At 51.4% G+C, this 27,238-nt stretch overlaps 2 protein-coding genes across 11 annotated transcripts in view; both read right to left on the bottom strand.

Annotated features, from left to right (window-relative positions):
- Positions 1-11,734, bottom strand: part of KMT2D (lysine methyltransferase 2D) — a 39,898-nt gene extending 28,164 nt beyond the window's left edge. For 6 of the 9 annotated variants that reach the window (XM_077870199.1, XM_077870205.1, XM_077870206.1 and 3 more), the window contains exons 1-12: positions 10,540-11,733; positions 6,182-6,267; positions 5,804-5,930; positions 5,410-5,633; positions 5,180-5,289; positions 4,848-5,010; positions 4,391-4,556; positions 4,177-4,291; positions 3,885-4,042; positions 3,533-3,678; positions 1,614-3,395; positions 412-1,520 (exon numbers count right to left, since the gene is read on the bottom strand). In XM_077870199.1, the coding sequence (XP_077726325.1) occupies positions 412-1,520; positions 1,614-3,395; positions 3,533-3,678; positions 3,885-4,042; positions 4,177-4,291; positions 4,391-4,556; positions 4,848-5,010; positions 5,180-5,289; positions 5,410-5,633; positions 5,804-5,930; positions 6,182-6,230 (4,149 nt within the window). In that variant the 5' untranslated portion in view covers positions 6,231-6,267; positions 10,540-11,733. Of the gene's footprint in view, positions 1-411; positions 1,521-1,613; positions 3,396-3,532; positions 3,679-3,884; positions 4,043-4,176; positions 4,292-4,390; positions 4,557-4,847; positions 5,011-5,179; positions 5,290-5,409; positions 5,634-5,803; positions 5,931-6,181; positions 6,268-10,539 lie in introns of all 9 variants that reach the window. The other 3 variants (XM_077870203.1, XM_077870204.1, XM_077870207.1) reach the window with 2 other exon arrangements.
- A 3,466-nt stretch (positions 11,735-15,200) lies between these two features.
- Positions 15,201-18,452, bottom strand: RHEBL1 (RHEB like 1). Of its 2 annotated transcripts, none has more exons than XM_077870196.1 (8): positions 18,158-18,452; positions 17,463-17,534; positions 17,050-17,117; positions 16,672-16,754; positions 16,528-16,584; positions 16,288-16,335; positions 15,829-15,943; positions 15,201-15,704 (listed from the first exon to the last, which is right to left on the bottom strand). In XM_077870196.1, the coding sequence occupies exons 1-8, from the start codon at positions 18,207-18,209 to the stop codon at positions 15,615-15,617; spliced, it is 585 nt and encodes a 194-aa protein (XP_077726322.1). In that variant the 5' UTR covers positions 18,210-18,452; the 3' UTR covers positions 15,201-15,614. The 2 variants fall into 2 exon arrangements, with proteins under 2 accessions (XP_077726322.1, XP_077726323.1); XM_077870197.1 differs by having other exon boundaries at positions 15,862-15,943; positions 18,158-18,448.
- Positions 18,453-27,238: the final 8,786 nt, after the last annotated feature.

Genomic DNA, 27,238 nt, shown 5'->3' with positions numbered 1-27,238 from the left:
CTACAGCGTAGGGGGAGAGAAGAAACGAACGGACAGAACATGATAGGTGCTAAGGTCCAGGAGTCCCAGCCAGGACAGGGGAAAAGCCAAGCTCTCGGACAGCAACAGGCAGGTAGCTCCAGTTCAAACCATTCCCCTGTCCCAAGGAGAAAGAGTGACCAACATGGCACAATGAGAAAAACACTGGCCAGAAAGACTTGAATTTCCAGTCTGTACTCTTACTGAGTGACCACGAACCCGTGCAATTCACTTCCCCCTCTAATGTATCAGTATTCCCCTTAATGAAGTAAGAGGATGAACTGAAGAATCTCTGCGAGTCTAGGATTCAACAAAGCCAGGTAGACAGTGACACAGGTCAATATCCTCAAGGGTGGCATCATGACCACAACCAGTGGCTGGATAGTTTCTCACCTGTTTGATGCGGGAACGAGCCGGGGAGCTGCGCCGCCTCCCCTTGTCCCCCTCGGCTTTGCCTCCGCCAATTGCTGTCCCAGCATCACATAGTAGCGAGTCGTCAGTCTCTGGCAGCGAGTCAGTACAGAGCCGCAGGGAGCCCTCATCCCGGGCTGGACTAACGTCTGTAGATACCCCCAGCTCCATGGACAAGGAGCCGCCCCCCTCGGGGTCGGGAGAGCCTAGCAGGGGCTCTGAGCCAGGAAAACTGGCACTGGCATCACCCTGGCTCAGATTAGAGATCTCATTAACGATGTCGGATTTGATGAGAGTGGGTGGGGTAGGGGCCACCGGTACACGTGGCTCCTCTTGCTCTTCACAGGGTGAACCCTGCCCTGCCTGCTTGCCTTCTGGGCCATAGACCTCCATAGGGGTCACGGGGGCCAGCTCCTCGGGGTCCAGGAGCACAGGGGAACCCTTAAGTTCACTAGCCAAACTGCCAGGGGTCTGTCCAGCCTCTGGCTGTGAACCAGGAGTGTCAGTCCCATCCAGAGGGGCTGTGTCTTCCCCCAGACCAGAGAAGTCATCCAGAGCTGGGGCAGGGCTGGGTGCGGGGCAGGAAAGGTTCCCCATGGGCGAGGGGAGAGGACTAGTGGGGCTGGGTTCCAAGGCTGGACACTCAGGTTCTGGGACTTTCTCAGTCTCCATCTCATGCGGCTCAGCCTCATCTGAGACCTCCACTGCCTTCTCCATGGGACTCAGTGGGGAGGGAACGGACAATGGCAGAGCAGGAAGAGAACATTGGGAAGGAGGAGAGTTTTGGGGAGGAAGGGAAGGTTGCAGGAGTGGAGAACACCGAGAGGGAAGGGGCTCCATCAGGATGGGAGAGGCTGGTCCCATTGGGGAGCCTGGAGATGGGGGGAGGATCATAGGGGGCACAGGCTCAGGGTCAGTGCAGTTAGCTTCTGGTGGAGGGCTGATGGGCGTCTCAAGGATGGGGGCAGCCAACGGCGACTCAGGGTCACTGTCCCCTTTGGCACCAAAGGGGTACTCTAACTCCCCCAAAGGAGACAGAGCCGGCGGGGCCACAGTTGTGATAATGGGTGAGAGCGGAGGAGGAAGAGGATCTGGAGAGAAAGAGAAAAAGGGAGGCTCTTAGATTAGATGTGCCATAAAGAATTAAGACTGTCCCAGGTAAGAGGGTATTAATATCCCCTTACCTGGTGGCATCAGCTGAGGTGACAAGGATGGCTCCCCGGATGGGGACAACGGCAACTCCTCTGGTAGAGGGGACAGAGGTGGTTCCCCAGGCTCAGACAGGGCCGGCTCTCCAAGCAAGGGGGATAAAGATGGCTCCCCAGGTGGGAGGAACAAGGGCAATTCCTCAGGTGCAGGGCATAGGCCTGGCTCCTCAGGGGGCTCTTCAGGTCGAGGGGACAGGCGTGGTTCCTCAGGTCGAGGGGACAGGCACGGTTCCTCAGGTCGAGGGGACAGGCGCGGTTCCTCAGGTCCAAGGGACAGGCGCGGTTCCTCAGGTTGAGGGGACGGGCGTGGCTCCTCAGGCCGGGGGGACAGGCGCGGCTCCTCAGGCCCGGGGGACAGGGGCGGCTCCTCAGGCATGGGGGACAGGGGCGGCTCCTCAGGCCGGGGAGACAACTGCGGCTCCTCAGGCATGGGGGACAGGCGTGGCTCCTCAGGCCGTGGGGACAGGCACGGCTCCTCAGACCGGGGGGACAGGCGCGGCTCCTCAGGCCGGGGGGACAGGCGCGGTTCCTCAGGCCGGGGGGACAGACAGGGCTCCTCAGGCCGGGGGGACAGGTGCAGCTCCTCAGGGGCAGGGGACAGGCATGGCTTCTCAGGCCGGGGGGACAGACGTGGCTCCTCAAGCCAAAGGGGCAGGCGCAGCTCCTCAGGCGCGGGGGACAGGCATGGTTCCTCAAGTGCGGGGGACAGGCGCGGCTCCTCAGGCTGAGGGGACAGGCGCGGCTCCTCGGGCCGAGGGGACAGGCGTGGCTCCTCGGGCTGAGGGGACAGGTGCGGCTCCTCAGGCCGAGGGGACAGGCGCGGCTCCTCGGGCTGAGGGGGCAGGCGCGGCTCCTCGGGCAGGGGGCAGAGTCGTGGCTCCTCGGGCAGTGGCAACAGGGATGACTCCTCTAGCGGTAGGGTCACGAGTAAGTCCTCCGGTGGCGGAGAAGCAGGTGAGTCTTCAGGCGGCGGGGAAGTCGGGGAGTCCTCAGGTGGTGGGAACAGGCGGGAAGCCTCAGGTGGAGGGGATGTGGGGGACTCTTCGGGTGGTGGGGACAGGGGAGATTCCTCGGGTGGTGGGGACAGGCGTGACACCTCAGGCAGGGAGGACAGGCAGGATACCTCAGGTGGGGGGGACATAGGCGAGTCTTCAGGTGGTGGGGACATAGGCGAGTCCTCAGGAGGTGGGGACAGACGGGATGCCTCAGGTGGTGGGGAGAGGGGAGACTCCTCTGGTGGAGGGGACAGGGGCGATTCTTCAAATGGTGGGAACAGACGAGATGCTTCAGGTGGCGGAGACATGGGTGACTCTTCAGGTGGCGGGGACATGGGTGACTCCTCAGGTGGTGGAGACAGGCGAGATGCTTCAGGTGGCGGGGAAGTGGGCAACTCCTCAGGTGGGGGGGATAAGGGAGACTCTTCAAATGGTGGGGAGAGGGGTGATGCTTCAGGCGGTGGAGACAGGGGCGTCTCAAGTGGGGGAGATGGGGGTGACTCCTCTGGTGGAGAGAACGGCGACTCCTCCAGTGGAGAAAAAGGTGATGATTCAGGTGGAGGAGACAGAGGAGACTCCTCAGGCGGCGGAGAGAGGGGTGATTCCTCCGGTGGTGGGGACAGACGCGATGCCTCAGGTGGTGGGGATGTGGGCGATTCCTCAGGTGGTGGGGAGAGGGGCGACTCCTCAGGTGGGGGCAGCAGTGGCATCTCCTCGTTTAGGGGGACCTCCAACCGGGGCTCAAGTTGGGCCCCTGCTCTCCCTGCAGACATAACACACTAGGCTCCCACCTAGCCCAGCTCTACTCCATACAAAGTACAGGGCCTGGGGCAAAGCGGAAACTGTCTCTTGCCGCAAACCGGCAGGAATTACTTTCAGGGACCCTCAAACCCCACTCACCTAGTGGTTTGGCTTCACATTGCAGGGGCCCCGGTTCCTTGGGTTGCATGGAGGTCACGTGCCCACCCTTTGGCTGCCCTTGGCATGCAACGTACAGAGCTTCGGGCTCGTCAGTGGGGGTATCGCCAGGCTCTAGGGGTGAGAACCTGCAGAGGGTAGAGGGAAGCAGGCACCGTGGCTCTCGTCAACTATCAACCCCCCAGAGAGCACCCTGGGGCGAGGCATGAATACTATGGATCCTACTGCCCACCTTGGGGCTCTCCTCTCAAAGTCAACTTGCTTTAACACATCTCCTGCCAGTCTCAGTACTTCCAAACCCCCATCCCTCTCTCTCCCGGGCCATGCTACTTACCTGCTGCAGACAGGGGGATGCTGCTCAGCCACAGAACCAATAAGCTGTCCTCCCTGGGCCTTGTGACAGCGGTGACAGAGTGAGTAGTTTTCAAACCACTCAGAGTTGGGATTCAGCTCCGCTGAGCCTGCCCCACAGGCCCGGCATACCCGGCATGCCTAGGGGAAGTAAGTGGGCAAAAGAGGCACTGGTCAGAGAACAGACCAGAGGAGCGCAAAAGACTCCCCACAACTGAGAAGATGTTATAGGAGGCAGAATGAAGGAGAAGAAGGCAGACCCGGAGGACGTTCACCTTGCACTTCCAAGAGTGAGCTGGCAATTCCTCCATTGGTGGCTTGAGGCAGAAGGTATGGTATCCTTTGTCACACGTCTCACAGACCAACATCTTAGAGTCATTCCCAGGTTTCCTGCAGGGACACAGGGCACAGAACAGGGTCATTCCTCCCCTCATTTTCAACCCGAACCTGCACTTCACCTAAGGCTTCTCTCCTGCCCCTTATTCTTACCTGCAGGCTTGGCACACTTTGCATTCAGGGCACTGCCAGCCAGCACGCTTGCGGGCGGTAAGAGCAGTGTCCAGGCAGGCCCCGTGATAGTGATGCCCACAACTGGTACAGAAGAACAGGTCACACAACTCCCCTGGCCCCTCGCATACTGCACAACGAGCCTCCTCTATGGTGGGAAGAGACAGAGAACGCGGGTCAGCTACGGATTCCTCGCAGGACTCAGCACAGTGCTCTCTACATAACAGGCATTCCATAGACACAGAATGAACAAACAATAGTTACTGAGAATCTGCCTAATATATGCCAGGCACTGTTCTAGGCACTGCAGATACCATGGTAAACAACACAGGCAAAGTCCCTGTGCTCACAAAGTTCACGTCTATTTTAGTGGCGCATACACACACTGCTCTGCAGAGCACAAAACCCCCTGGGCACACTTGGCCAGAGGACTTCTTACCCAGATGTGCAGCCCCCTCACTGTGCTCCGGGCATAGCAGCTGCAGTGTTTTCATGGATAAGAAGGAACCGCTGGCAGTCGCACAAGGGAAGTGGTAAAGCCGTGGACATCCGGGTGAGCGGCAAGGGATGGAGGCACCGAGCCTGGTGCAGTGGGAGCAGCGCTGCCAGGGTAGAGACAAAGGGTCAGTACCAGCCACTCTCTCCAGAGCAATAGGTCAGGCACTAGCTCCGCCTCTGTCTACCCACTGCCCTTCCATTCTACCCCTCAGAAGCCCACCAGCTCTGCTCGCTCTGCCCTTTACCTATGCAATCCCTTGGCCCCAGCCCCACCTGTGAGATCCCTGAGAAGATGGCCTTGTCCACACCACATAGTTCTGGGCCCTCCTGCCCCCATACACCTGCCGACCACGCAGCACACCAATGGTGAGCCCAGCAGGACCCTTTAAAATGGAGAGGGGTAAACAGAATGCAGTTAGCAAAAAGGTAACTACTGGCTCAGGACCACGCAGCCCTTACCCCATTTCCTGCCCAAGTCAGCTACCCCACCTCCCCTCACTTACCTCCAGGTTCTCCTAGGTGGGCAGGTGTCAGGCCCTCAGGGAAACCAATCTGTGACAGGTCCTCACTGGGCAGCACTGCCTCGTTGGGCCCTGGGTTCCCCCCAGGGGACACCACTGGACACTGGGGCCAGTCAAATGGCAACTCAAAGCGCCGTAGTTCCCGCTGCCCATGTAGACTAGGCTCCCCGCAGTTACAGAGAGCACAACGCCGCACTGGACCCCCACTGTGGACATACAAGCATCAGCACCATGCCAGGCCCCTGCCCAAAGACAAGCCTAACATCCCCATAATATGCCTATGATTCCCAAACACTCATCTTCCTCCTCGAAAGCCCAGACTCTCAAATCAAATCTTTGTGTGCCTTTATATCCTCATTTCCCCCAAACTAGTTACCTGCAGTCCCGGGGAGGCTCCTGAAGCCTAGGACCTCCAGAACTGGGCACAGAGACCTCCCCCACATATGGGTTGGGAAGGTCTGGCTCAGTGGTGCCTGACTCCTCAGAGGCTGCAGGTCCATCAGCTGAATGAACAGACAGAGAAGCATGTATCAGCCATCATCCTCTATATAACACTAGTCCACTCATCAGACCCATGAGATTAACCAAAACCCTCACAGTGATGGCAATTTGACTTTTGTTCCAAAGAACAAAGTCCTTCAATTACCTGTCTATCAGACAGACTTAGCTCCAGTCCTTGTGCCAGTGCCAGAAATCTAAGGTTGCCTGGGAAGGGCAGAAGGCTGCCAGCAAACCCAGAATTTGCCCTACTCACCTGCCGGTTCTGAATCTTTATCCTCACCAGGCGGCTTCTGGCTGTCCATCCCTCTCTCCGACTGGGCAGGGCCCTCTCGGGGAGACCTGTCAGGGCCAAAAAGAAAGATCTATATGTCTAGTAAGTCTCCCCAACTAAACACTTTTCCCAGAATCCTAGGAGGTATAAAATAGCTATTGCTAACTAGACTTTACAGAAAGCCAAGCAAAGCCATACCTACAAACTCCTGTTCTAATGACATGGAAAGTCTTTCTCCTTAACCCTTATCCCACTGCCTACTCCCTCCCCAGATAAACACATACCCTATTGTCCCACTCTGGATTCCCAGGGGATCCACTCCTCTTTCCCCCTTCCTACCTCCTGCGTAAGAGTTCCCAAGGCAATAGCATCCAACTAGAAGCACATCCAATCTATATCTAGTACCACCCTTTGCCCCATGGCTGAGTTCTTGGTTCTTGGTGGGCCCTATTCCCTGGCCTTTTTCTTCAGATTTCAAGTCAGCTACCATCCTAGAGGTATGTCAGTGCCAACCCAAGGGTAGTTAAAACTCAAGAAGTCTGAGTACAGTCAAAATCCCTCTCCCAGAGTCAGAGTCTGAGGTCTTGCAGGATAGAGAATACATTACTGAAACTAAAGCCCAGTTATGGATGGATCTCGCTCCTACTTCCACTGGTTTCAGATCCCAATCATAACAGAAGAAACTCCCCAATTTCCCAATTTCCCCCCATTGCCCATCCAAATCCAGCTCAGGCCCCTGCTGAGACTGAGCTCAGGATCTCACCCAGCCTGAAGGCCTCAGGTCGTTGCCCTTAGCAACGCCAACTGCCCTTCCTCCTCAGATGTCCCTAGTAGTTAACAGAAGTGGGCCTTAAGAGTTACTGAGCATGTGTAGCCAGGCTTGAAGCTAGGCATGCTGGGAGTTGTAGTCTCAGGAAGCACACTGCCACTTGGAGGAGTTCTAAACCAGGGAGGACACAGCAGAGCAGAGTAGCTTCCTTCCTCTTCCGCCAAGCAGGGTTTCCACACACACTATGGGGGTGGGGGGCAGGGGGTAACGGTCCCCTCTTCTACAATCTGCCTGCCTATACCACAGCCAAAAGAAACACATTAAAGTTATACCTAAGAGGGTTTAGACACACTCTTTGGGCATATTTTCCTAAACCTTAGAGGGAACTAAGCACAGTACAAAAAAAGAGAGAAGTGAAGAGTTACAGAGGTGAGGAAGAAGAAAGACATCTTACAGGAGAAAGAGGTGCCAGCAGCTCTTAATAGGAAGGGTAAGGACTTAAGTAGAGAAAAGAAGTATAGTGTTGGTAAGGATGGGGGGAAGGTATACATGGGAAGGAGGGAATCCCTAAAACAGAACTCTAAATAAAAGTTTGAGATATTTATCTCTCCCACCTTTTCCACTCCTCTCATTTAACCACAGGGACCACATCAACCTTAGACAACTATCTCTTGCCAAACCGAATACCCCAGTGGTTGGCCACTGGGGTTCAGTGAATGGGGCAGATGAGATGGGGAACACTCAAAGGTCCAGGATTGGCGAATCAATTAGCTAAGAACCACAATTATCAGTCTTCTTTCCATGCATTCACACTCCCATCTCCAGAGACGGGCAACGCACTCTCTGTGACATATCACAGGAAAACAAAATTTGTTTTACTTTTTCTCCCCCCTCAAGTTATCAGAATCCACTAGACTGGGAAAGACACAATGTTACCTCCATTCCCAGGTCATCTCTTTCCCAAACCTGCCACACAATCACACCTGAAAGGAAAGCAGGGTGGTCATCTGGCCAGCCCATAGAAAAGTTGCTCTGGAACTTCAAGGGGCCCTTAGCAGCCACAGTTGGGAATTGGAGGGGTTAGAAGTCAGGGCACCAGGCAGGCCCCTCTTCCTAGTCAGTCATTCAAGGCCTGACCACACCCAGAGACTTCAAAGTTGCCTAAATGTGTACATCCTACTGTATCTTACCACTACATGCCCCCAAAGGTCCTCCACAGCTGTGCTCTCAGAGTTAAGGCCAAAAGAGTCACAAACAGTAAGAAATAAAAAGCAACAGTGATAATACAGTAGGTGGGAGGAGGACTGCCTCACACAAGGCCAGAGGGACAAATTCCTCTGCCCTCCCCCGAGCGCAGCCCTCTCAAGCTGGTAGGGCTGGCAGTGCTCAGGGAGGTACAGAAACCACCTTCGTCCAGCCTTGGAAGACAGAGTACCAACATCCTCCAAAGCCAGAGCCAATTCATGGGGCCATGGAAGACAGACCCAAGAAGCAAAGAGTAGCATCCTCCAAGCTGTACCAGAAAGAATCTAGGGGTACCTCCAAGAAGCCTGGGCTCTTCTCTACCCCTGCAGTCTAGCAACTGCACCCTAATGCTGAGTCCCAGTTCCCAGGTCCCTGAACAGATCTAAACAAATAAAGACCATAGGTTCCCCTGTCCCATCTTTCACAGCCAGAAACCACACACACACACACACACACACACACACACACACACACCAAGGGCTTTTTCCCTAGATCTAAACTGGGTTAATGCCTAGCCAGGCTTCCTCTGGGGAACTAGAGATCCCAGAGAAGTATAGATCTAGAGAGTAAAACTGCACTGGCTTCCCTCAGTCCTGGGCCTAACAGGCCCAAAACAGCAAGGAAGAAGACATGGATTCATCTCAACCCAATCTCCCTGCTGCCTCCATCCCAGACCAATAGTTTAACTCCATTTTCCCAGCCAAAGGGGAAATGGAGGCTTGGAGAGGTGAAAGGCTGAAACAGGCCCCTGAGTGAACAGCTCTTCTTCAGGACTCAGGACTTCCTGGTTCCCAGCCTGAGAATCAAACCACACCTCTCCCCACCCCCATTTTGGGCCGGCCCTCCAGGAAGAATCCAAATGGTAACACTGGCCTCCCGACCCTGCGGACTGTCTCTGGGTCATCCTGGGGTTAGCCACAGCTAACAAGGAGAGGTTTCTCCTAAGGAAGTTCTTTGGGGACACACAACAGGAGTCATCCTCCTGAAGAAGCAGGGGCAGAGAGTGGGGGGGGTGACAGCTAGCCTCACTCCACCACCCCTGTAGCACCTCTCACCTCAGGGTTACCACCCAGAAATCGTTCAAGAGCAAAATCCCGATTTTATCCTTTCCAAGACCAGGCTCGAAGAGATCTAGCCTATGTATGTTGGAGGGGGTGGAGTGAGGGAGCGAAACACACCAGCCAAATCCCTGCTGGGCAGCATGACAGCTGTTGAGAGGGGCTGTCCCAGCCCAAGGCCCAGAGGCATGAGGCTCATGCTGCACCCTTCATGCACTCATACACACACCCCTTCTCCCTAACACCTCCTGCCAGGGTTGGAAACACAGGCTTCAGGAGAAACAGCTCTGATCAGGTCATTTCTCCTCCAAAGAGGAACAGGCCACCCTATTCTGCAGGCTCGGGGCAGGATCAGAGGACCAGTTAACATTCCCTGATTGAAAAGGGTTGGAGAGGTCTGGGAGGAGCCTGTGGGATTGGCTGGGGACTTATGGGCAACCAGCTCTCCACACTAGGCCCAGAGAAAGCGGGAGACAAAAGCCATTTTTTGCAGCCCACATTCGCAGGGAGCAAATCTCAACGGCCTCCTCTATAATCCCCTAGAGATTATGTCCATCCCCAGAGGAGGGGAGGCAAAGCAGGCTAAGACAGCACTAGGCCTCGCTGGGGTCACTTTGCCAGGCAGGGGCAGTTTAAAGTTGAACAGCAAGGCCAGAGCTGCCCCCAGCCCCGCCTCCTTCTTGCCCCAGCCACCCAGTTCATCACACTAGGCAATTTCCACACACTCTCCCCCTTTGCACAGTGAAACAAGGCCTGGTGAAAGATCCAGGGTTCCTGGAGTCTCCCAGTGACTGCTCTGGGTGCCCGGATGGGCCAGAACAACCTTAAAGTCCAACCTGGCAGTAAGTCTGACCTGGCAGTGGCACTCTACCGTCCCTCCCAAAGTTGTTCTGTTCCCAAGGCCCACAAGGAACCCTGAGGGAGAAGCAGCCAACTGGGATTGGTGCTGGCATCGGGGCCTGGGTCCTAGTTTAGCAGAGCTTCCCCCCAACACAAAAATAAACAGGCAGAAAGGCGATCTGGCCAGGTTCCCAAACTCCCGTGGTTCCCTGAACCCCTAGTCTTTAAAGAGGCACACCCCAGACACCAGGCCTCAGTTCTGCCCCGGCGACTGGCTCAGGTTCCCTTGACAGACCCTGCCAAAGGAACCCTCCTCAGCTCTGGCACCCCTTTCTCCAACCTAAAGGCCAGCTCCGGCCAAGATAGTCCATCTGGCTATGCCCCCAGTCCAACCCTTTCTGGGCCCTGGCCGGGCAGACTTCACTCACCTCTTCACAGGGCGATCCAGAAATCCTCATCCGAGAACATGGCCAGAGCCCGGGCCGCTCCCCGACCTCCAACCGCCAGAGCGATCACAGCCGCCCCCCGCACGGGGGGGCTTAAGGGGGCCAAGAACGGTAAATCCAGGTCGGAGTGGCCACCCTCCTCCCCCCGCAAAAAAGCAAGAAGCCAAAGAAGGGTTCTCTGCCTCGGGTTCCAGCAGTTTAGGTTTCCATGGACAGCCCGAGGGCGGCGAATCCCGAGCGGACACAAAGAGAGCACCGGTGGCTTTGATCTTGGGCAAGCAGGCTCCGCATCCGCGTCGCCCGGCGGCCTCTCAGTCCTAGGGCCGGGCCAGCGCCCCGGCCGCCCGCGCTGGGCTCGGGCGGAACGTCGAGGCTCTCCAGATGGAACGTCGAGGCGCCTCCCCAGCAGCCCGGAAGGAATGCCGCGCCGCCCCGCGCCGGGCCCGGATGGAACGTGAGACCCTCGCTGGAGCGCCGAGCCCCTCTCCCCGCCCGGGCCGGCGCCCCGGGGCCGCGCGAGCTACGGCGACGCGGAGCCGGCGGGGCCGCGGGGCTGAACCTGACACACACCCAACGCCGGGCTCCTCGGCCCCGAGCGCTCGCCCTCTGAGGCTTCGAGCCCCCCACCTTCTGCTCCCCCCCGGGGAAGGGAGGAGGGTAGGTGGGCGAGGAAGAGGAAGGGGCGGGCGGTGCGAGCCCTCTGCCCGCTCCCCTCCGGCCGCTCCAGGCCCTGCGCTCGCCTCCCTTCCCCTCTGGCCTCGGGAGCTGCCCCGCCCCCGGCCTGGCCGGCTGTGATCGGCGGCACCCTCTCGACCCCCGGCTGGCTGTGATCGCGGGGGGCCTAGAGGTGCATGGCCCAACCCCGGCTCCCGGCACCGGGGGGTCAGGAAACTGAGCGGAAAGTGGGGAACGAGGCAGCCATTTGCAACCGGAGAGGAAAGTAGTGCAGCGCGGCGCCGCTCCGCCTCCCCCCCTCCGCCTCCTGTTCGGCCGGTAGGGTGGTTCCTGCGAAGGGGCTATTTCCTGGCCCAAGAGCTCGGCAGCGGTCGTGGAGATTCAGGAAGCCTCCGGCGCCAGATCCGGGGGGCCCTTTTGCCTGGGGAACCCCACTCGAGAAGCGGAGAAAGGAGAAGACGCGGCCCTATTTTGTGTTGGAGCGGAGCGGCGGAGGGATACGGCCCTCTCGGAGGAAAGGTTGTGACTCTGCAGTTCTACGCACACGCTGCGGGATCCCTCCGCCCCGGGTTAACCCCGACTGCGCCGGGCCGGCCGCGGGGCAGACACGTGGGAACGAAGCCCCCCTCCTCCGCGCCCCGGCCCTGGACCTGCCTCCCTCTCCGCGCGGCTGCGGGAACTAGGACTCCGGCCACTTTCTAGTGCCGTTCCCTCGCGGTTCTCGGCCCCTGGAACCACCTGCCCCCTTGCCTTGGCCAGGGGCAGCCTTTCGCGGGAGGGGGATGGAAGAAGAGCCAGGAGATTGGCCGCTGCTCTGCATCCTGGGAACTGGAGTCCGCAAATGGAGAAAGTGAGGCACGGCGCCTGGCGCTGCAATGGGTGGGTTCTTGCCACGTTCGGGGGCCCAGAGGAGAGCGGGACGAGTCCCCAGCCGTTCCTTCTGGCTCTGCAACCCCCTCGTGGGGAAAGAAGAGTCAGTGCCCCCACAGTCGCCACACGCACCTCCCCCATCAAAACAGAAATGTGGAGTTTCCTTCCTTTCCCGGGTGCTCCCGCTCCCCCCCCACCCCCACCCTCAGTCTTTCTCTCGGGACCTCCAGGGCCTGTGTCCCCTTTTTTAGTAAACAGAGAGGACGTACCTTGGAGCCCTCCTGCTACCTGGCCGGAGTGCTGTTACTCTAGCCAACATCCCAAAACACTACTTACAGGCGTTCCCCCATCGACCCCCATAAAGTCTGGGTGAGAAGGGACTGGAATGCCTTTTCTGCATCAGCTGTAACCGCGGACGAACAGGAGGAGACAAATTAACTATGTGCTAGATACTTTATACATTCTTAGTTATTCCTCACCCTCTTTATGAACTATGTGGAATTAAGTCTGTGATGGTGAGATCGAGGCAAAATGAAATAGGTAAAATTTCCCAGTGAACCACATCGAGTGACATCCATGATTCAAACCAATGGCCATGTTTTTCCTAAGATATATATATATATATATATATATATATAATAACGTTATTTTAAGGAGGATGTGGAGAAAGAGGCAAATCAGGGATGGGGGCTGGCTTTGTGGGAAAGGGTTTACAATGTTGTCCGATAGAATTTTCTGCAATAATGGAAATGCACTACAGCTACACTGTCTAATTTGGCTTAGCTGCATGTAGCTGTTGAACACTTTGAAATGTAGATGGTGCAACTGAGGAACTTTTTAACGTTAATACTAAAACTTAAGTAGCCATATGTGGCCTCCATATTGGACAGTGCAGAAAACCTAAATCCCTACCAGCCAGGTTCATAGGAGGGATCAGAAATAGGCAATAGCCCGTGCTAGCCCATGCTAGCATCACGTACCCTGCCTGCACTGACCATTCAGGTTTATTTCAACAAAAAGTCCAGCAGTGACCCCACACCTGTCTCAGCTATACTAAATAACCAAGACAAGGGACACCTGGGTGGCTCAGCGGTTGAGCATCTGCCTTCAGCTCAGGGCGTGATCCCAGGATCTGGGATCAAGTCCCGCATCAAGCTCCCTGTGAGGAGCCTGCTTCTCCCTCTGCCTGTGTCCCTGCCTCTGTGTGTGTCTCATGAATGAATAAATATTTTAATTAATTAACCAAGACAAGAGTTGGAAAATAGGGATACCTGGCTTGGCTCAGTCAGAGCATGTGATTGTTTATCTCAGGATTGTTAAGTTTGAGTCCCATGTTGGGTATAGGTATTACTTAAAATAAAATCTTTAAAAATAAACCTTTTTACAAAGTTGGAAAATGTTAGGTCTCTCCCTACCTTCTACATCCAGAAACGAGGAGGCTGACCTTCACCAAAAAGACCTCCAATAGCACTATAGCCACCATTTAAGAGTTTATTATGTTTGTTCTAAGCATTTCATATATCACCTCAATTTAATTCTCACCTCAACTCTGTGAAGGTTGAACTATACTTCATAAATAAGAAACTGAGGCTTAGAGAGGGTAAGGGACTATACAAGGTCACACAGCTAAGTGGAAAAGTATTCCAACCTAGCCATTAACTAATATTCATTCTTCTATCAGGCCTTTAAGATTGTTTGATACACTTTTAGAAAATTTCAAACAAGACTTGTCTTAGACCTCATGGAAATGGCAGCAGGGCAATAGATAGCCTATGATGAGTATTTCAGGTAAGATGTGGAAAAGGACCCGATTTTAATGTAAGAAAAAAGAGGGTGGTGACAACCCTAAAGAGAATCCCAAACTACTGAGATTGCTGTTTGGATAATGCCCCTTCCAACAGCTCTTATTTTTTAGATTCTAGTTAGATATGCAAAAGCAGCTGGCAGCACTTTTGAAGACCGGCAGGACAATCTCCCCAACTGTAAGCCCAACTAGCCTAGAGTCAGGCACTGGCAAGGTCACAGCTAGGACTTTGCCCATCCTCCCCATCCTCCCACCTCAGGCTCCCTCAGGTAGCAAGAGAAGTCTGTGTCTCCCTATGAAGGATACACTATTCCAGCAACCCTTCTAGGTCCTTAGAGGAGGTATTGGCCAGTTAGGCCCTAGGTCTGGTGGGGGTGGAGGGTGAGCAGGAAAAGCGGAGGCAGATAGGACCAACCCTACCTAGCTGAAATGTCTATCCTCCTACTGGGATGGCTGGTCAATAAGAAAGAATAGAAGTAGGGGTGCCTGGGTGGCTCAGTCAGTTGAGCAGCCGGCTCTTAATTTTGGCTTTAGCCATGACCTCAAGGTCATGAGATAGAGCTCCCAGAATCTGCTTGAGTTCTCTCTTTTTCTCTGCCCCTCCCTTCCCTGGGCTCAGGCATACTCTCATCCTCTCTAATATAAATCTTTAAAAAAAAAAGAGAAGCATTACCCTTTGACATCTAAAAAAGTGGCACAATTCCAAAGATGTAAAGGGTATGAAGAGGTCACCAATGGTAGGAAAAGACCAAATATCCATTTAATGAAAGGCTCTGAGGACATGGGGAGCAGGATTGATATACGCCAGGGGCATTATTTCTTATTTTACTCAACTCTCTTCGAAAGCCAAAATCCTCACCAACACTTTAGTCCCTGCCTCTACACTCCTTCTCAGTTATTACATCCCTATGATGAGGAGTTTCCTTCCTCCCCAAACCTTAGCCTCTCTGAGCGCCAGCCAGGGAATGCCAAAGCCCCAGGAGGGAAGCTAGGTCAGCATGTGGAAGCTGGCCACTAGAGGGTGGTGTTTCTGTAGTTAAGGGGATCTTGAGTCTACAATCTTGGATGGGAGTGGCAGCCAACTGGTACCAGCATAGGAGAGCCTAGCAAAAAGGTGGGAAAAAGTAAGTAGTAAGTCTTCAGATAATGGTCCTCCTGAATGAGTGAGGAGTAAGGAATAGGAATAAGGTAGAATGCAAGAGCCCTGATTCCCCACCAAAAGTCATAGTCACCACTCCTTGGAAAAATAGATACTGGCCCCAAGCATTCCCCACATACAGAAGTCAACCACAAAAAGATTTCTCAGTTTATTTGCATATATACATTGTCACACTAGGGAGCCAGCTCCACTTCAGGAGTCCCCAGCTCCCTTCACCCAGCCAACACCCAAAACCTGCACAGAAGACTGAGTCCTAAATAAACAATGCTTAGGACTCATATGCCAATCTTGCAAGTTATAACAATTCATTTAGCAAAAACAGAGGACTAGAGGCCAGTGCCCATGAGACATCCTTGCCCCATTGTAAACATTGACAACCAGGCCACTGGAGCCTGGAATAGTGTGCAAACATGAGGGTACCACACTGTGCGACCAGAGGACTGGGGACACAGCTGGCAACCATACCCGTGAAGTCCTAAGGGCCTACACCCGCTGGAGCCTGGCAAGTGCCAGGGGCAGAATCAAGGCAGCTACCCAATGCCTGAGGGCTCACATGAGCCGGCAGCGGCGCTCTTGCCCATAGGAATTCTCTACCCGAGCAATCTCCTGTATGACTTTGGTGAAGATGCCTCGGGTAAGCTGCAAGGACAAAGATTCGGGCAAAAAAGTCAGTTCATTGCCAATACGACCCAGCTCAGAGGTGTAAACCCCACTCCCCCACCATCCCCACCACCAAGCAGTGCCATAAGAAAAACACTACTACCCTGATCTTGCCCCTAATCTTCAGCCCAAGCACCTGATTCTCTCGAGCAGATGACTCCATAAACGTTGCACCCCAGGACTCTGCCAGCTTCTTCCCTTCAACTGCCTGCACCTCCCTAGAAGCAAATTGGGGATATGAAGATGGAGGATAGCAATGTCCCCATGTTCTCTACAAAATCGTTATATAGAATCTAGACTTCTTCTGACCCAACCCACTTCCAAGGTTTGGGAGGTGGGTTGGGGAAGGAGAAAATAAAAGAGAACCCAGAAGTCTCAGACTGAGGCTAAATATGAAAGTATAGCTTTTGCAATAGAAGGGTTATCTTGTCTTAACCTTCAAGTTAGAAGCGAAAGGAGGTGAGACAATTTGTTCAAGTCCGCGGCAGAGCCAGGACTAGAACCCGACTGGCTGCTAGTCCATCTCACTTCCCTTTGCCTTGAGCCATAGAGATCTCCTTACCTGTCTGGAGAGAGATCGGCCTTATTCCCCACTAGCACCACTGGCAGCCTGTGAAGAAATACGAGTTACTACAGGATACCCTCCGCTCCACATGGAACCCAACTCCCCTCGCATCAGGGCTGGACAATTCTCCCAGCAGGCCGGATAGGCTCTGAGCTGGCCTCCTCTGTAACTTGGACCCTCCCCTCTCTTCCGTCCCGTCATGTCCACACTGTGTGTCTGCTTCCCAGGGCCACTTACCGTGTTTTCCCATGGCCTTCGTGTAGCTTTTGGTACAGGCTCGCGATGACTTGGAAGCTTTAAACACAAGGAATAGAACCATAAATTTATTCTGGGACAGCCCTCAGATCCTCCCAAGTCCCCACCTCAATGTTGGTCACTTACCTGTGCAGAGAGGTAACAGAGTACACAAGCACATAACCGTGGACCCCAATGATGAAGGAATAGGGCAGGATGCTGTACTCGTCCTGACGAGAAACACAAACATCAACACTAACCACGCAGCGCTCAGATGCCAAAAGGCTGGTGGGCTGCGTCCTGGGGACCCTCTCTGGGGCACTTCCTCCTGCAGTCATTTCCGTTTGACAAGTACGTACAGAGTAGCTCCCATGTGCACGGCACGTTACCAGCTGCTAAGATGCTTTCCTTTTAATACTACTTTACAGATGAGCCACAGAGGCAACCAGACTTCCTCTCCCCCGACTGGACTGCCGCGTTTAGATACTCTACCCCAAGTTTAGATACCCTACCCCAAACTGGTACCTGCCCTGCTGTATCCACCAGGTGTAGGTGAAACTCATCTTTGCCAAGAGTCACTATCTTGCTGTAAGCTGAAAAGAAAAAGAAAACTTGACTATGAGTTGCCTTGTAGGGCTAGCAATGTGTGCCCCGATATGTTCTGAACCCTAGGGATAACTCTGATGGACCAGCTCTAGGCGGCTCTCCAGGCAGCTGGAGAGACAACCTTCAGGTTCTTTTTGTCTAGTCGACACCATCCTGGATGCAGTATCCTGCAAAACCCATACTCTAGCTCCTCTAACAGGATTGCTACAGAAGAGATTAGATCTAATGGCTAATTAAATCAGCCCCTTGGGACCAGAAAAATCCCAAATTATGGAATTGGGTGGGGCAACAAAGACCTCCCTGCCCCACCCCTAGGGGAGAAATCTACTCACTGTTCTCCACTGTAGGATCATAGCCTTCCAGGAACTCGCCCTCCACAAACTGATGTGCCAAAGATGTCTTCCCTGTGGGAAGCAGCGGTAGTTGTAGCCAAATCATCCAACCACATTCACATCCTCTGTCCTTTCGGGCTGTGGCCCAGGACTAAAGAGGACCACACGAGCAGCCCAGCCTGCGGGTGCCATGCAATGTTTTTCCTTAGCCCACCCTCACTCTCTCTTCGCCTTGGGTCTCTGCACCCTAGCCACCGGATGCATTCAGCAGCGCCGCAGGAAGCCTTTCCTGCCGCCTTTCCCCACCCCACCCCCGGGAAGATCCGGGATTCCCCTAGGATCAAGTCTGCCCCGCACCCGGACACCTGAGACGGGCCCCGCACAGACCGCGCCCCCCCCCCCCCCCGCTCGGCATCAAATCCTGACCCCATCCCCACCCCTCCCAGGGTAACGCTGGGGGTCACTCTGTGTTCCTGCAACCAAGCCCGCGTTAACCCTTGCACGCTCCTACTTCCTTCAGCCCTCCACACGCCGCCACCACCCCAGCCTTTCCTCCTCCATCCTTTCAGTCCTCGCCCTACAACCCCGTTCTAACGATGCCACCATTCCTCTCTGGGTCGCGTTCCCGCGACAGCGCGCCTCCTCTGGCCACAAAGCCGCGGTGCGTCCGCGCTCTCCCCGAGGCGGAGACTCACCTACAGAGCGGTACCCGAGGATGACCACCTTCCTGTAGCGAACTAGCGGCATGGCAGGAGCCGGCCCCGAGGGGCTTGCCGAGCTGCGGGCTGCAGGAGCCCCAGGAGGAGGAGATCAGGGGGTGAGGCAGGCGCAGCAACCGGCCCAGGAAAGTCGCTCACTCCGGAGCTGCCAGGGACCTGCTAGAGGGAAACCAAAACAAGCGCCGCGCCCGGAGCTGGCCACGTGATCACAACACAGCAAGACTAACGCGAGGGAGCCGGGCGCCGGGGGATCTACAGTGCCGCGCGCTCCGGGCTCCGCCCCCCAGGCCGCTCGCCATTGGCTCGTTAGAAAGGACGAGGGCGGGGCCGCCCGCGGGAGGGAAGGGTGGGCCTCACGTGGAGCCGGAGAACGCGGAGCTGCGCCTGCGCAGACTAGAGCCGGTTCATTCATAAAGAAACAGAAAGGAACTCGGGGTCCTAGAGGTGTTTGCGCATTTTCAACCTGGCAGAAGTGGCTGCGAAGAATCATGGATGGAAAAATACCCGTTGTGGCGGGGCGGGAATTTCTGGTCAGAAGATTCTAGGCTGCCCTTTTGCGAGGTCTCTGCAGTCCTTGGAGAGGGAAGAAAAGGCCCAAGTTCCGCTCTTTTACCTCTGCTTCCCCCAGATTTCGGCCCCAGATCTTTTTTATTGTCGATTTCCACAGTCTACCAGGATTTTCGGAAATGCGATTGTTATTCGTGAGGAAGTCGTCAGAATGTTTGGCCAGGTCGTCTGAAGTTTGGTTACCATCATCATAATCAATGCATTCATTTATTCAACAAATATTTATCATGCAGGTACTGTATGCTGCAGGCATTGTTCCAGCTTAGGGGATAGAGCAACGAACGCGACAGACAAGGTCTCTGTGCTCACAAAGCTTAAAACGTAGTTAGAAGAGACAAACATATAAACAAGGAAATATTAGATGGTATTGAGCGCTATAAAATGTGGTAAAATAAGAGATGACCGCATTAGATTGAGTAATACTTCCTCTCAAAGGAATCCCTATTTAAACTGAGGTCTGAAAGACAGAAAGGAGCTAGCTAGAACTAAATTCTGGCAGAAGAATCCATCAGGGCTGTGCGTGCTGCGATGAAAATAAATTCGTTAAATTCTAGGAGAAAGAGAGGGAGAGAAGAGTTTATGTCAGCCTAAAGCAGATCAAGTCTAAGATGATGGCAGAGGGCCAGGCCATGCAAAGTTTGGGTATCCAAAAAGCAGCGGATGATTTGAATATCTGAATTGTGTTTCTGAAAGGTTTCCCTGGTTTATGGGCTCCTGGGTGGTTTAGTGGTATCCCAGGTCTGGGGATCGAGTCCCACATCCAGCTTCTCATGGGGAGCCTGCTTCTCCATTGGCCTATGTCTCTGCCCTCTCTGTGTGTCTCTCATGAATAAATAAATAAAATCTTTTAAAAAATAAAGGATTTCCCTGGTTAAAAAAAAAAAAAGAAAAAACAACCTCTCTGTGAAGAATGAAGCTGACGGGAGCAAGAGGAAAAGCTGGGAGATCAGCTAGGAGCCTTACTTGTAGTCCAGGTGAGAGGGAAAGGGGGCTGGAGTAGGCTGGTAGAGATGAATGAAGTAGATAGAGAATTCCAGGTATGTTTTGAGGCTGAGGTCAAAATGACTTGCTAAAGGACTGAATATAGGAGGTGAGGGAGGGAAAAAGAAGAAAGAAAACAACAGCTAGATTTATGGTGTTCTACTTTGTGCCAGGTGCATTGCATTATTATGTTATTTAATATTCATAACAGCCCTAAAGTTGATAATTGGTATTATTTATCCATTCATCAACAAATATTTATCAAACAACAATCATGTCCATTCTAGATGCTGGAAATAGAGCAATAAACAACACAGACAAGGTCTTTGCTCATAAGGAGCAAATATTCTTTTGGGAGAAGACCAATAATCTACAAATAAACAATAAATAAGCTATAATAAAAAATAAAAGTAATCACTGCAAGGGGGGAATAACAAGGTATTAATGGGCTAGAGAGTGATGGGGTATGGTACTCCGTTTATATGATATCTTGAGGAGTGACATTTGTACCTGAGACTTGATGATGGGTAGCTATTACTACTCTAATTTTACAGATGTGAAAGCTGAGGCTTAGCCATATAGATAGCACACAGAAGTTATTTCTTCTGAAAGGGCCTGTTGAAGTCTCAGGTAAGTTAGATTGTACTAGAGGAGAAGTGCTTTTTTTTTAAGATTTATTTATTTATTCATAAGAGACACAGAGAGAGTGAGGCCGAGACATAGGCAGAAGGAGAAGCAGGCTCCATGCAGGGAGCCCAATGTGGGACTGGATCCTGGATCCTGGGATCAGGCCCTGAGCCACCCAGGCATCCCAAGAGAACAGGCTTTGTATAACTGTGGAACTATCTAATGCTTTACAAAGTCAAATCTACAAAAATTGTTTCAAAGAGCCACTTACTCTGGCCTCTGAAAGGGACCCAAATGCCTTTTCAACTGAGTAAAGGAAGTTCCTTGCAGATTAGCAATTTTATGTTGAATTATTTGGCTTGAGTGAGCTTGGTGGAGATTTCAGATTGAGTCTTAAGCACTACAGGGTAGAACAAAGAACTGGATTTAATAAATTCAACAAAAATTTGTTCATCTCCTACTTTGTACCAGATACTCTCACCACGTGTTAGCACAGTATGGGTATAAAGATAAATGAGATGCCTTTTATGCTGTTTGTCTTTCCAGATTAACTCTCTATTCTTTTCCACCCAGATTGGTTTCCAGGAGGCAGACCTTGCTGCCTGCATCCCAGCAGAATTCAGTCTAAGGGAAACCCTCACAGAAGCTCAGATGGAGTGGGGAGAGTATCTGTAACCCCCACTGAAGGTCCTAGCACCCTCACATCACCCCCCATACACACTCCCTCTTGTTCTGTTTTCTAGTTGCTCCCTCCCCTTCAGGCCTACATGGGTAACAGCTGCTCTGATACTCACCCTAGGGTATTACTTTACCCCTGTGGTTTTCCTACACCCTGTTCGCACCTTTGTAAATATTCTCTTTATTAAATCATCCTCAAATTCTCTTGCTTTCAATCAGGAAGAAAGGAATCGGACTAAGACAAAGGGCTTCCTCCTCTCGTGGCTTTTTCTTTTTATACAGGAGAGAAGATCTCACAGCAGATTTTCACCTACATTTCCTTAAACCGAACTATTATATGGCCATCTCAAGCTGCAAGAGAGCCTGGAAAAAAATTTTTTTTAAGATTTTATTTATTTATTCATGAGAAACATGGAGAGAGAGGCAGAGGGAGAAGCAGGCTCCATACAGGGAGCCCGACATGGGACTCGATCCTAGGTCCTAGGTCCCCAGGATCATGCCCCAGGCTGAAGGCAGGCACTTAACCGCTGAGCCACCCAGGGATCCCTGAGAGCCTGGAAATTTTAACGTTTTCTTTTCTACCCTCTATAATAAAGGAAGGTTAAGAGAAGGTGATTAGGAATAAATGTTCAGGGAGCCAATCTACAAGACCTGCACACCTCAGGACCAAGATATGTGTTTATTAAATATCAATCACCTTAAAGAGTAATGCATCATTGGTTACTTTGTAAAGATCACAGATATACACAGGTCATGAATATAGAATCAACTAAGGAAAGTAAACTATCCTAATGGCAGGTAAATGGGCTTGGAATAAAATTTCTAGGGATGGCATCATATATTTTGCTATGTCTCAAACAACTGAGACAAAATAAAGATTAAATACTCCCAGAAAACTGTTTTAAGTATCTCCTTGAGAAGTGAAAACATTTTTACTATGTTTGTATCAGAAGTATGGGTTCTGGGGCGCCTGCGTGGCTCAGTCAGTTAAGTGACCAACTCTTGTATACTGTGGAACTACCTAATACTTTAAAAAGTCCAGATCTACAAAAGTTGTTTCAAAGAGCCACTTACTCTGACCTCAGAAAGGGACCCACGATCACCTCAGGTCGTGATCTTAAGGTCCTGGGATCAAACCCCATGTCAGGCTCCACACTCAGTGGGGAGTCTGCTGGAGATTCTTTCTCTCTTTTTGTCTCCCTCTGCCCCTCCCTCTTATCATGCATGCTCTCTCTCTCTCTCTCTCTGTCTCTCTCTCACTCTCTCCCTCAAATTATGTATTTATTTATTTATATATTTTTTATATTTTTTATATATTTATTTATTTATTTTATATATTTTTTAAAGTATGGCTTCCAGGGACACTTGGCTGGCTCAATCTGTAGAGCATGCAACTTTGGACCTCAGGATCATGAGTTTAAGCCCCATGCCGGGCATAGAGAGTACTTGAAAACAACAACAACGATGACAAAACCTTGATGGTTTAAATATATATATTATTTCTCCTCACTCCGTGGGTTGAACTGGCAACTCTTCTGTTGTGTCTCCTGGACTCACTCATGTGGTTGCCAGAGGCCACAGACCCTGTTGGGTGGCCCTTTCCTTAAACGACAGCAACTTACAGATCTCTCTGGGTTCTTGTAACCCTTCCTTCCCTGGCCCCTTCAGGCCTAGGGGTTACTACTTCTAGTGTTCCTCACTGAGGCCAGACTCAATGTTTCACCTCTCTTGCTGATATTCTTTAACCCTATCCACACTTTATGGAAGTATGAACAGCTCTTTCGTTACATTTCTTAACGTTATATTGCATTATATTTAAAGATGCAATCTGTTTTCCCCAAGGACTCTGAATGATATACCTCTGAATGCTATAGAGGGAAGATTATCAAGTAAAAAATTAGAGGCAAAATTATATTAAGTCTCACATCACAGTATGAATAGCTAGAAGCATAGAGGAAGAAACCATTCTAAAGAAAAAGAAAATAAGGAAGAGAAGAAGGAAGGAAGAAAAGGAAGTAGGGAAGGAAGAAATGAAGGAAGGAAGGAAGAGGGAAAGAAGGAAGGGAGAATGGAAGGGAGGGGGTTGATTCTGTCTGAAAGGATCAGAGATTTCACATGGTACTTGATAATTGAGCCTAGACTTAAATCTCAAAAAGGCCCTAGGGAAAAAGGCAAAAAGGCAAAAAGTTCAGGGAAGACGGTATTTCTGGAAATATAGAGTGGACCCTATATCTGCAGCATTCTATGCATGTGGGCTGTCGGGAAATCAAAGCTGGAAATTAGACTGCAATCAAATCAGGGAGGGTTTTGAATGCCAGTGTTAAGAATTTGATTTGGCGGGTACTTGGGTGGCTCAGTTGGTTAAGCATCTGACTCCTGATTTCTGCTCAGGTTGTGATCTCAGGGTTGTGAGATTGAGCCCCACATGGGGCTCTGTGCTGGGCATGGAGTCTGCTTAAAATGCTGTCTCTCGGGACGCTGGGTGGTTCAGTGGTTGGGCACCTGCCTTCGGCTCGTGTTGTGATCCCGAGATCCAGGATCGAGTCCTGCATTGGGCTCCCTGGGAGGAGCCTGCTTCTCCCTCTGTCTGTGTCTCTGCCTCTCTCTCTCAGTCTGTGTCTCTCATAAAGAAAGAAAGAAAGAAAGAAAGAAAGAAAGAAAGAAAGAAAGAAAGTGCTCCCTCTCCCTCTCCGTCTGCCCTTCCCCTCAAAAAAAAAAAAAAAAAGAATTTGATTTGGGTTGCTTGGCTGGCTCAGTTGGTAGAGTGTGCAACTCTTGATCTTGGAATCATGAGCTCAAGCCCCACGTTGGGGGTAGAGTTTACCAAAAAGAATTTGACCTTTATTCGGTATCCAAGGTTCTCAAAATATACCACTAGTGGTATGTTAGATGATTCAGATAGCACACACACTTTAAAATTTTGTTTTGTTATGTAATTTTTAATGTGTGCTGGGAAAAACAATAGCTATAACGCTAAAACTATGACTTCACAAATATTCTTTCACAGAAGCTAAAGTAGGTAGTAAGAAAAGCCAATAGAATTTGAGAAGAATGTTAAACATTTATATGGGTGGAAAGACACTATAGACATTGTCATGAAAACAGTACAAGGCTTAGGTAGCGCTGCAGTAAGCAATGGAGTCTTTGCCGTTAATTTGGTGGGGTGATGGGGAGAGGCAGTACCACAAGGAGAGCTCTGCTTTAGGAGGTCACACTGGCAGCCCCGTGGAGGACATAGTACCAAGAAAGGTTGGAGCTGGAGGTGGAAGTCATATTAGGAGGCCAATACCCAGAAGGGAGATGATGGCCAGGACCAGGTAACAAGGCAAAGGATAGCGAAACTCAGAGAGAGGGCACTCCAGGTAGAAGTTGTGAAGTTGATGGCCTTAATAAAGCAAAGGGAAGGAAGATGGCAATTCCATGAATAGGATTAGAAGACATGGGAGGGGAGCACCTGGGTGGCTCAGTGGTTGAGTGTTTGCCTTTGGCTCAGGTCATGATCCTGGGGTCCTGGGATTGAGTCCCATGTCAGGCTCCCCAGAGGGAGCCTGCTTCTCCCTCTGCCTGTGTCTCTGCCTCTCTCTGTGTCTCTCACGAATAAGTAAATAAAATCTTTAAAAAAAAAAAAAAGGGACAAGGGAGGAAGAACAGAAATTTTCTAGTGAGGGTAAGGGGAGAGTACTGAATTAATGCATTTTTAAAAAATGGTCTCTCAATCAAGAGACCATAACCAGCAATATGCAAAATAATTTAATTATAACCTATGAGAGCTAGAGGACCTTGGTGATCACCTGGTATCACAATGTCTCCAGACTATAGGCTGAGAAGCAGCAGCCTGGAGAAGTAAAATGAGTCACAGTGGCTAAACATAGTGGAAAGAACATAGACTTTGCAGTCAACCAGACCTGGTGTCAAATCCTAGTTTACTCCCTATGTGATCTAAGCAGTTTACTTCACTGCTCTGAGCCTCAGTTTCTCTTCTATAAAATGGTTGGAACAGCATGGTAGCAGATGTCTGACATTCTTTCTGGTTGCTGGCAGAAAGATCGAGTTCCAGGATGGCCCGTGGCAGTGGGGTCAGCAGTACCTTCCAGCATCCATGTCAGTGTCAGCATTGGTCTGCAAATTGCAGCGTCTAGTGTTTAGAGTGTTTACTGGCAGTTGCCACAGTGCCCCCACTGGCTTGGATCTGTGATTCTGAGGCATTGTTTCTGGCTGCATAGCCTCAGAACCCAAGTCTCCAGTGGTCCCTATGACCTGCTTAAATCCTTCTGGAATCAAATACTTTTTTTCCTTTTTTTTTTTTTTTAGAGAAGTGGGAATGGAGGGAGAACATCCTATTACAAAGCAGCTGTAGTAGGATTTCATTGTTACTGTTCTCTTTTTTTTATTTTTATTTATTTATGATAGTCACACAGAGAGAGAGAGAGAGAGAGGCAGAGACATAGGCAGAGGGAGAAGCAGGCTCCATGCACCGGGAGCCCGATGTGGGATTCGATCCCGGGTCTCCAGGATCGCGCCCTGGGCCAAAGGCAGGCCCTAAACCACTGCGCCACCCAGGGATCCCTCAAATACTTATTTTTGCAAACTGTTGTGAGAAGTAAATGCAATAATGAATGTGATATACATTTCTTAATAGAGTACTCTATTAGGAAAGAGCTGGTACTCACTGAATTAAAGCCATCGTAATCATTATCATCATTAGTTTGAGAGTGAATTCACAGTTTGCCTAGAGGTATGCCCAGAGGAAGGCAGATGGTCTGGCTTCTTCCCCGGACACCACTGAGAAAGATGATCCTGGGAAGAACACTCAGTCTAGCCAATTTGGGAACTGGACTTGCTTAGGACACCTCCAAATATTTAAATGCTAGGGAAGCCTTGCAGTAATTCCTCAGTGCCTGGTCTGGGTCCTACCATGCATGCTAATGTATCCAGCACACTCCCTTTCCACTGCCCAGGAAGCCTGTATCCTCTATCTAGGGAACTCCCCTTTCCAGGGAGGTACCCGATTGCTGCCTGATGAGCAGAACATTAGGACTCTCTCTATGGGGTATTTCAACCAGTCATCTGGAGGCCTAAAGAACCCTTCCTGCTCCACTAATAACACTGGGCACCTCTCTCACCAAGATCAATCTCGGCATAAGTAACAATTCTTATTGACCGAGTTGTCCCTTTTGCCACGTTCCATTTTGGATTAATAGATATTGGGGGAGCCTGGGTGGCTCAATCAGTTGAGAGTCTGCCTTTAGCTCAGGTCATGATCCCAGGGTCTTGGGATCAAGTTCTGCAACAGGGCTCTCTGCTCAGCAGGGAGTCTGCTCCTCCCTCTCCCTCTGCCCTTCCTCTCTGCTTGTGCTGTCTCTCAAATAAATAAGTAAAATCTTTTAAAGAATAGAATGATATTGGCTGATCAATTGTTCTTTCTCTTTCAGTTCATTTTATTTTTAAGATTTATTTATTTTGAGAGAGAATGAGAGAGAGAGAGAGAAGAGGAGGAGGGGCAGAGGAAGAGAATCTCAAGCAGGCTTCATGCTATGCGTAGAATCACAGACGGGGCTCACTCTCATGACTCTAAGATCATGACCTGAGCCAAAATCAAGAGTTAGACATTCAGCCAACTGAGCCACCCAGGCACCCCTTTCTCTTTCATTTTAGATACATTATATCCTGCAGCTGAAATTGAGAGAAATCTTTTTTTAAAAAAGAGATTTCATTTATTTATGAGAGACAAAGAGAGGAGCAGAGACACAGGCAGAGGGAGAAGCAGGCTCCCTGTGGGGAGCCTGTCATGGGACTTGATCCTGGGACTCCAGGATCATGCCCTGAGCCAAAGCCAGATGCTCAACCGCTGAGCCACCCAGGCGGCCCCAAAGAAGATCCTTTTCTCCTCCTACTTATTCTTCACTCCCTACTTCATCCTATCAACCACTAAGTCCTATCAATCCCACAAATATAAATACTGCCTGCAGCTGTCCTTTCTCTTCATCTCCATTGTCACCTCTTTATCTCAACAGCATCATCTCTCATCTGCACCAAGCACTACCCTATTTTTTCTTGTGCTCTTCTCCCTAGACTCACTAATTCCCTTCTAACCCATTCCCCACTCAGCAACTAGAATGATCTTTTTAAAATCCAAATTTGATCAGGCCACTCTCCCAAGCTAAAACCTAATTAAAATTAATCTAATCTATTCCAATGACTGCC

The sequence above is a fragment of the Canis aureus genome, chromosome 25 (genome assembly GCF_053574225.1).
Source record: "Canis aureus isolate CA01 chromosome 25, VMU_Caureus_v.1.0, whole genome shotgun sequence".
Taxonomy (NCBI): Eukaryota; Metazoa; Chordata; class Mammalia; order Carnivora; family Canidae; genus Canis; species Canis aureus.
This window is presented reverse-complemented; position numbering and strand designations above follow the sequence as displayed.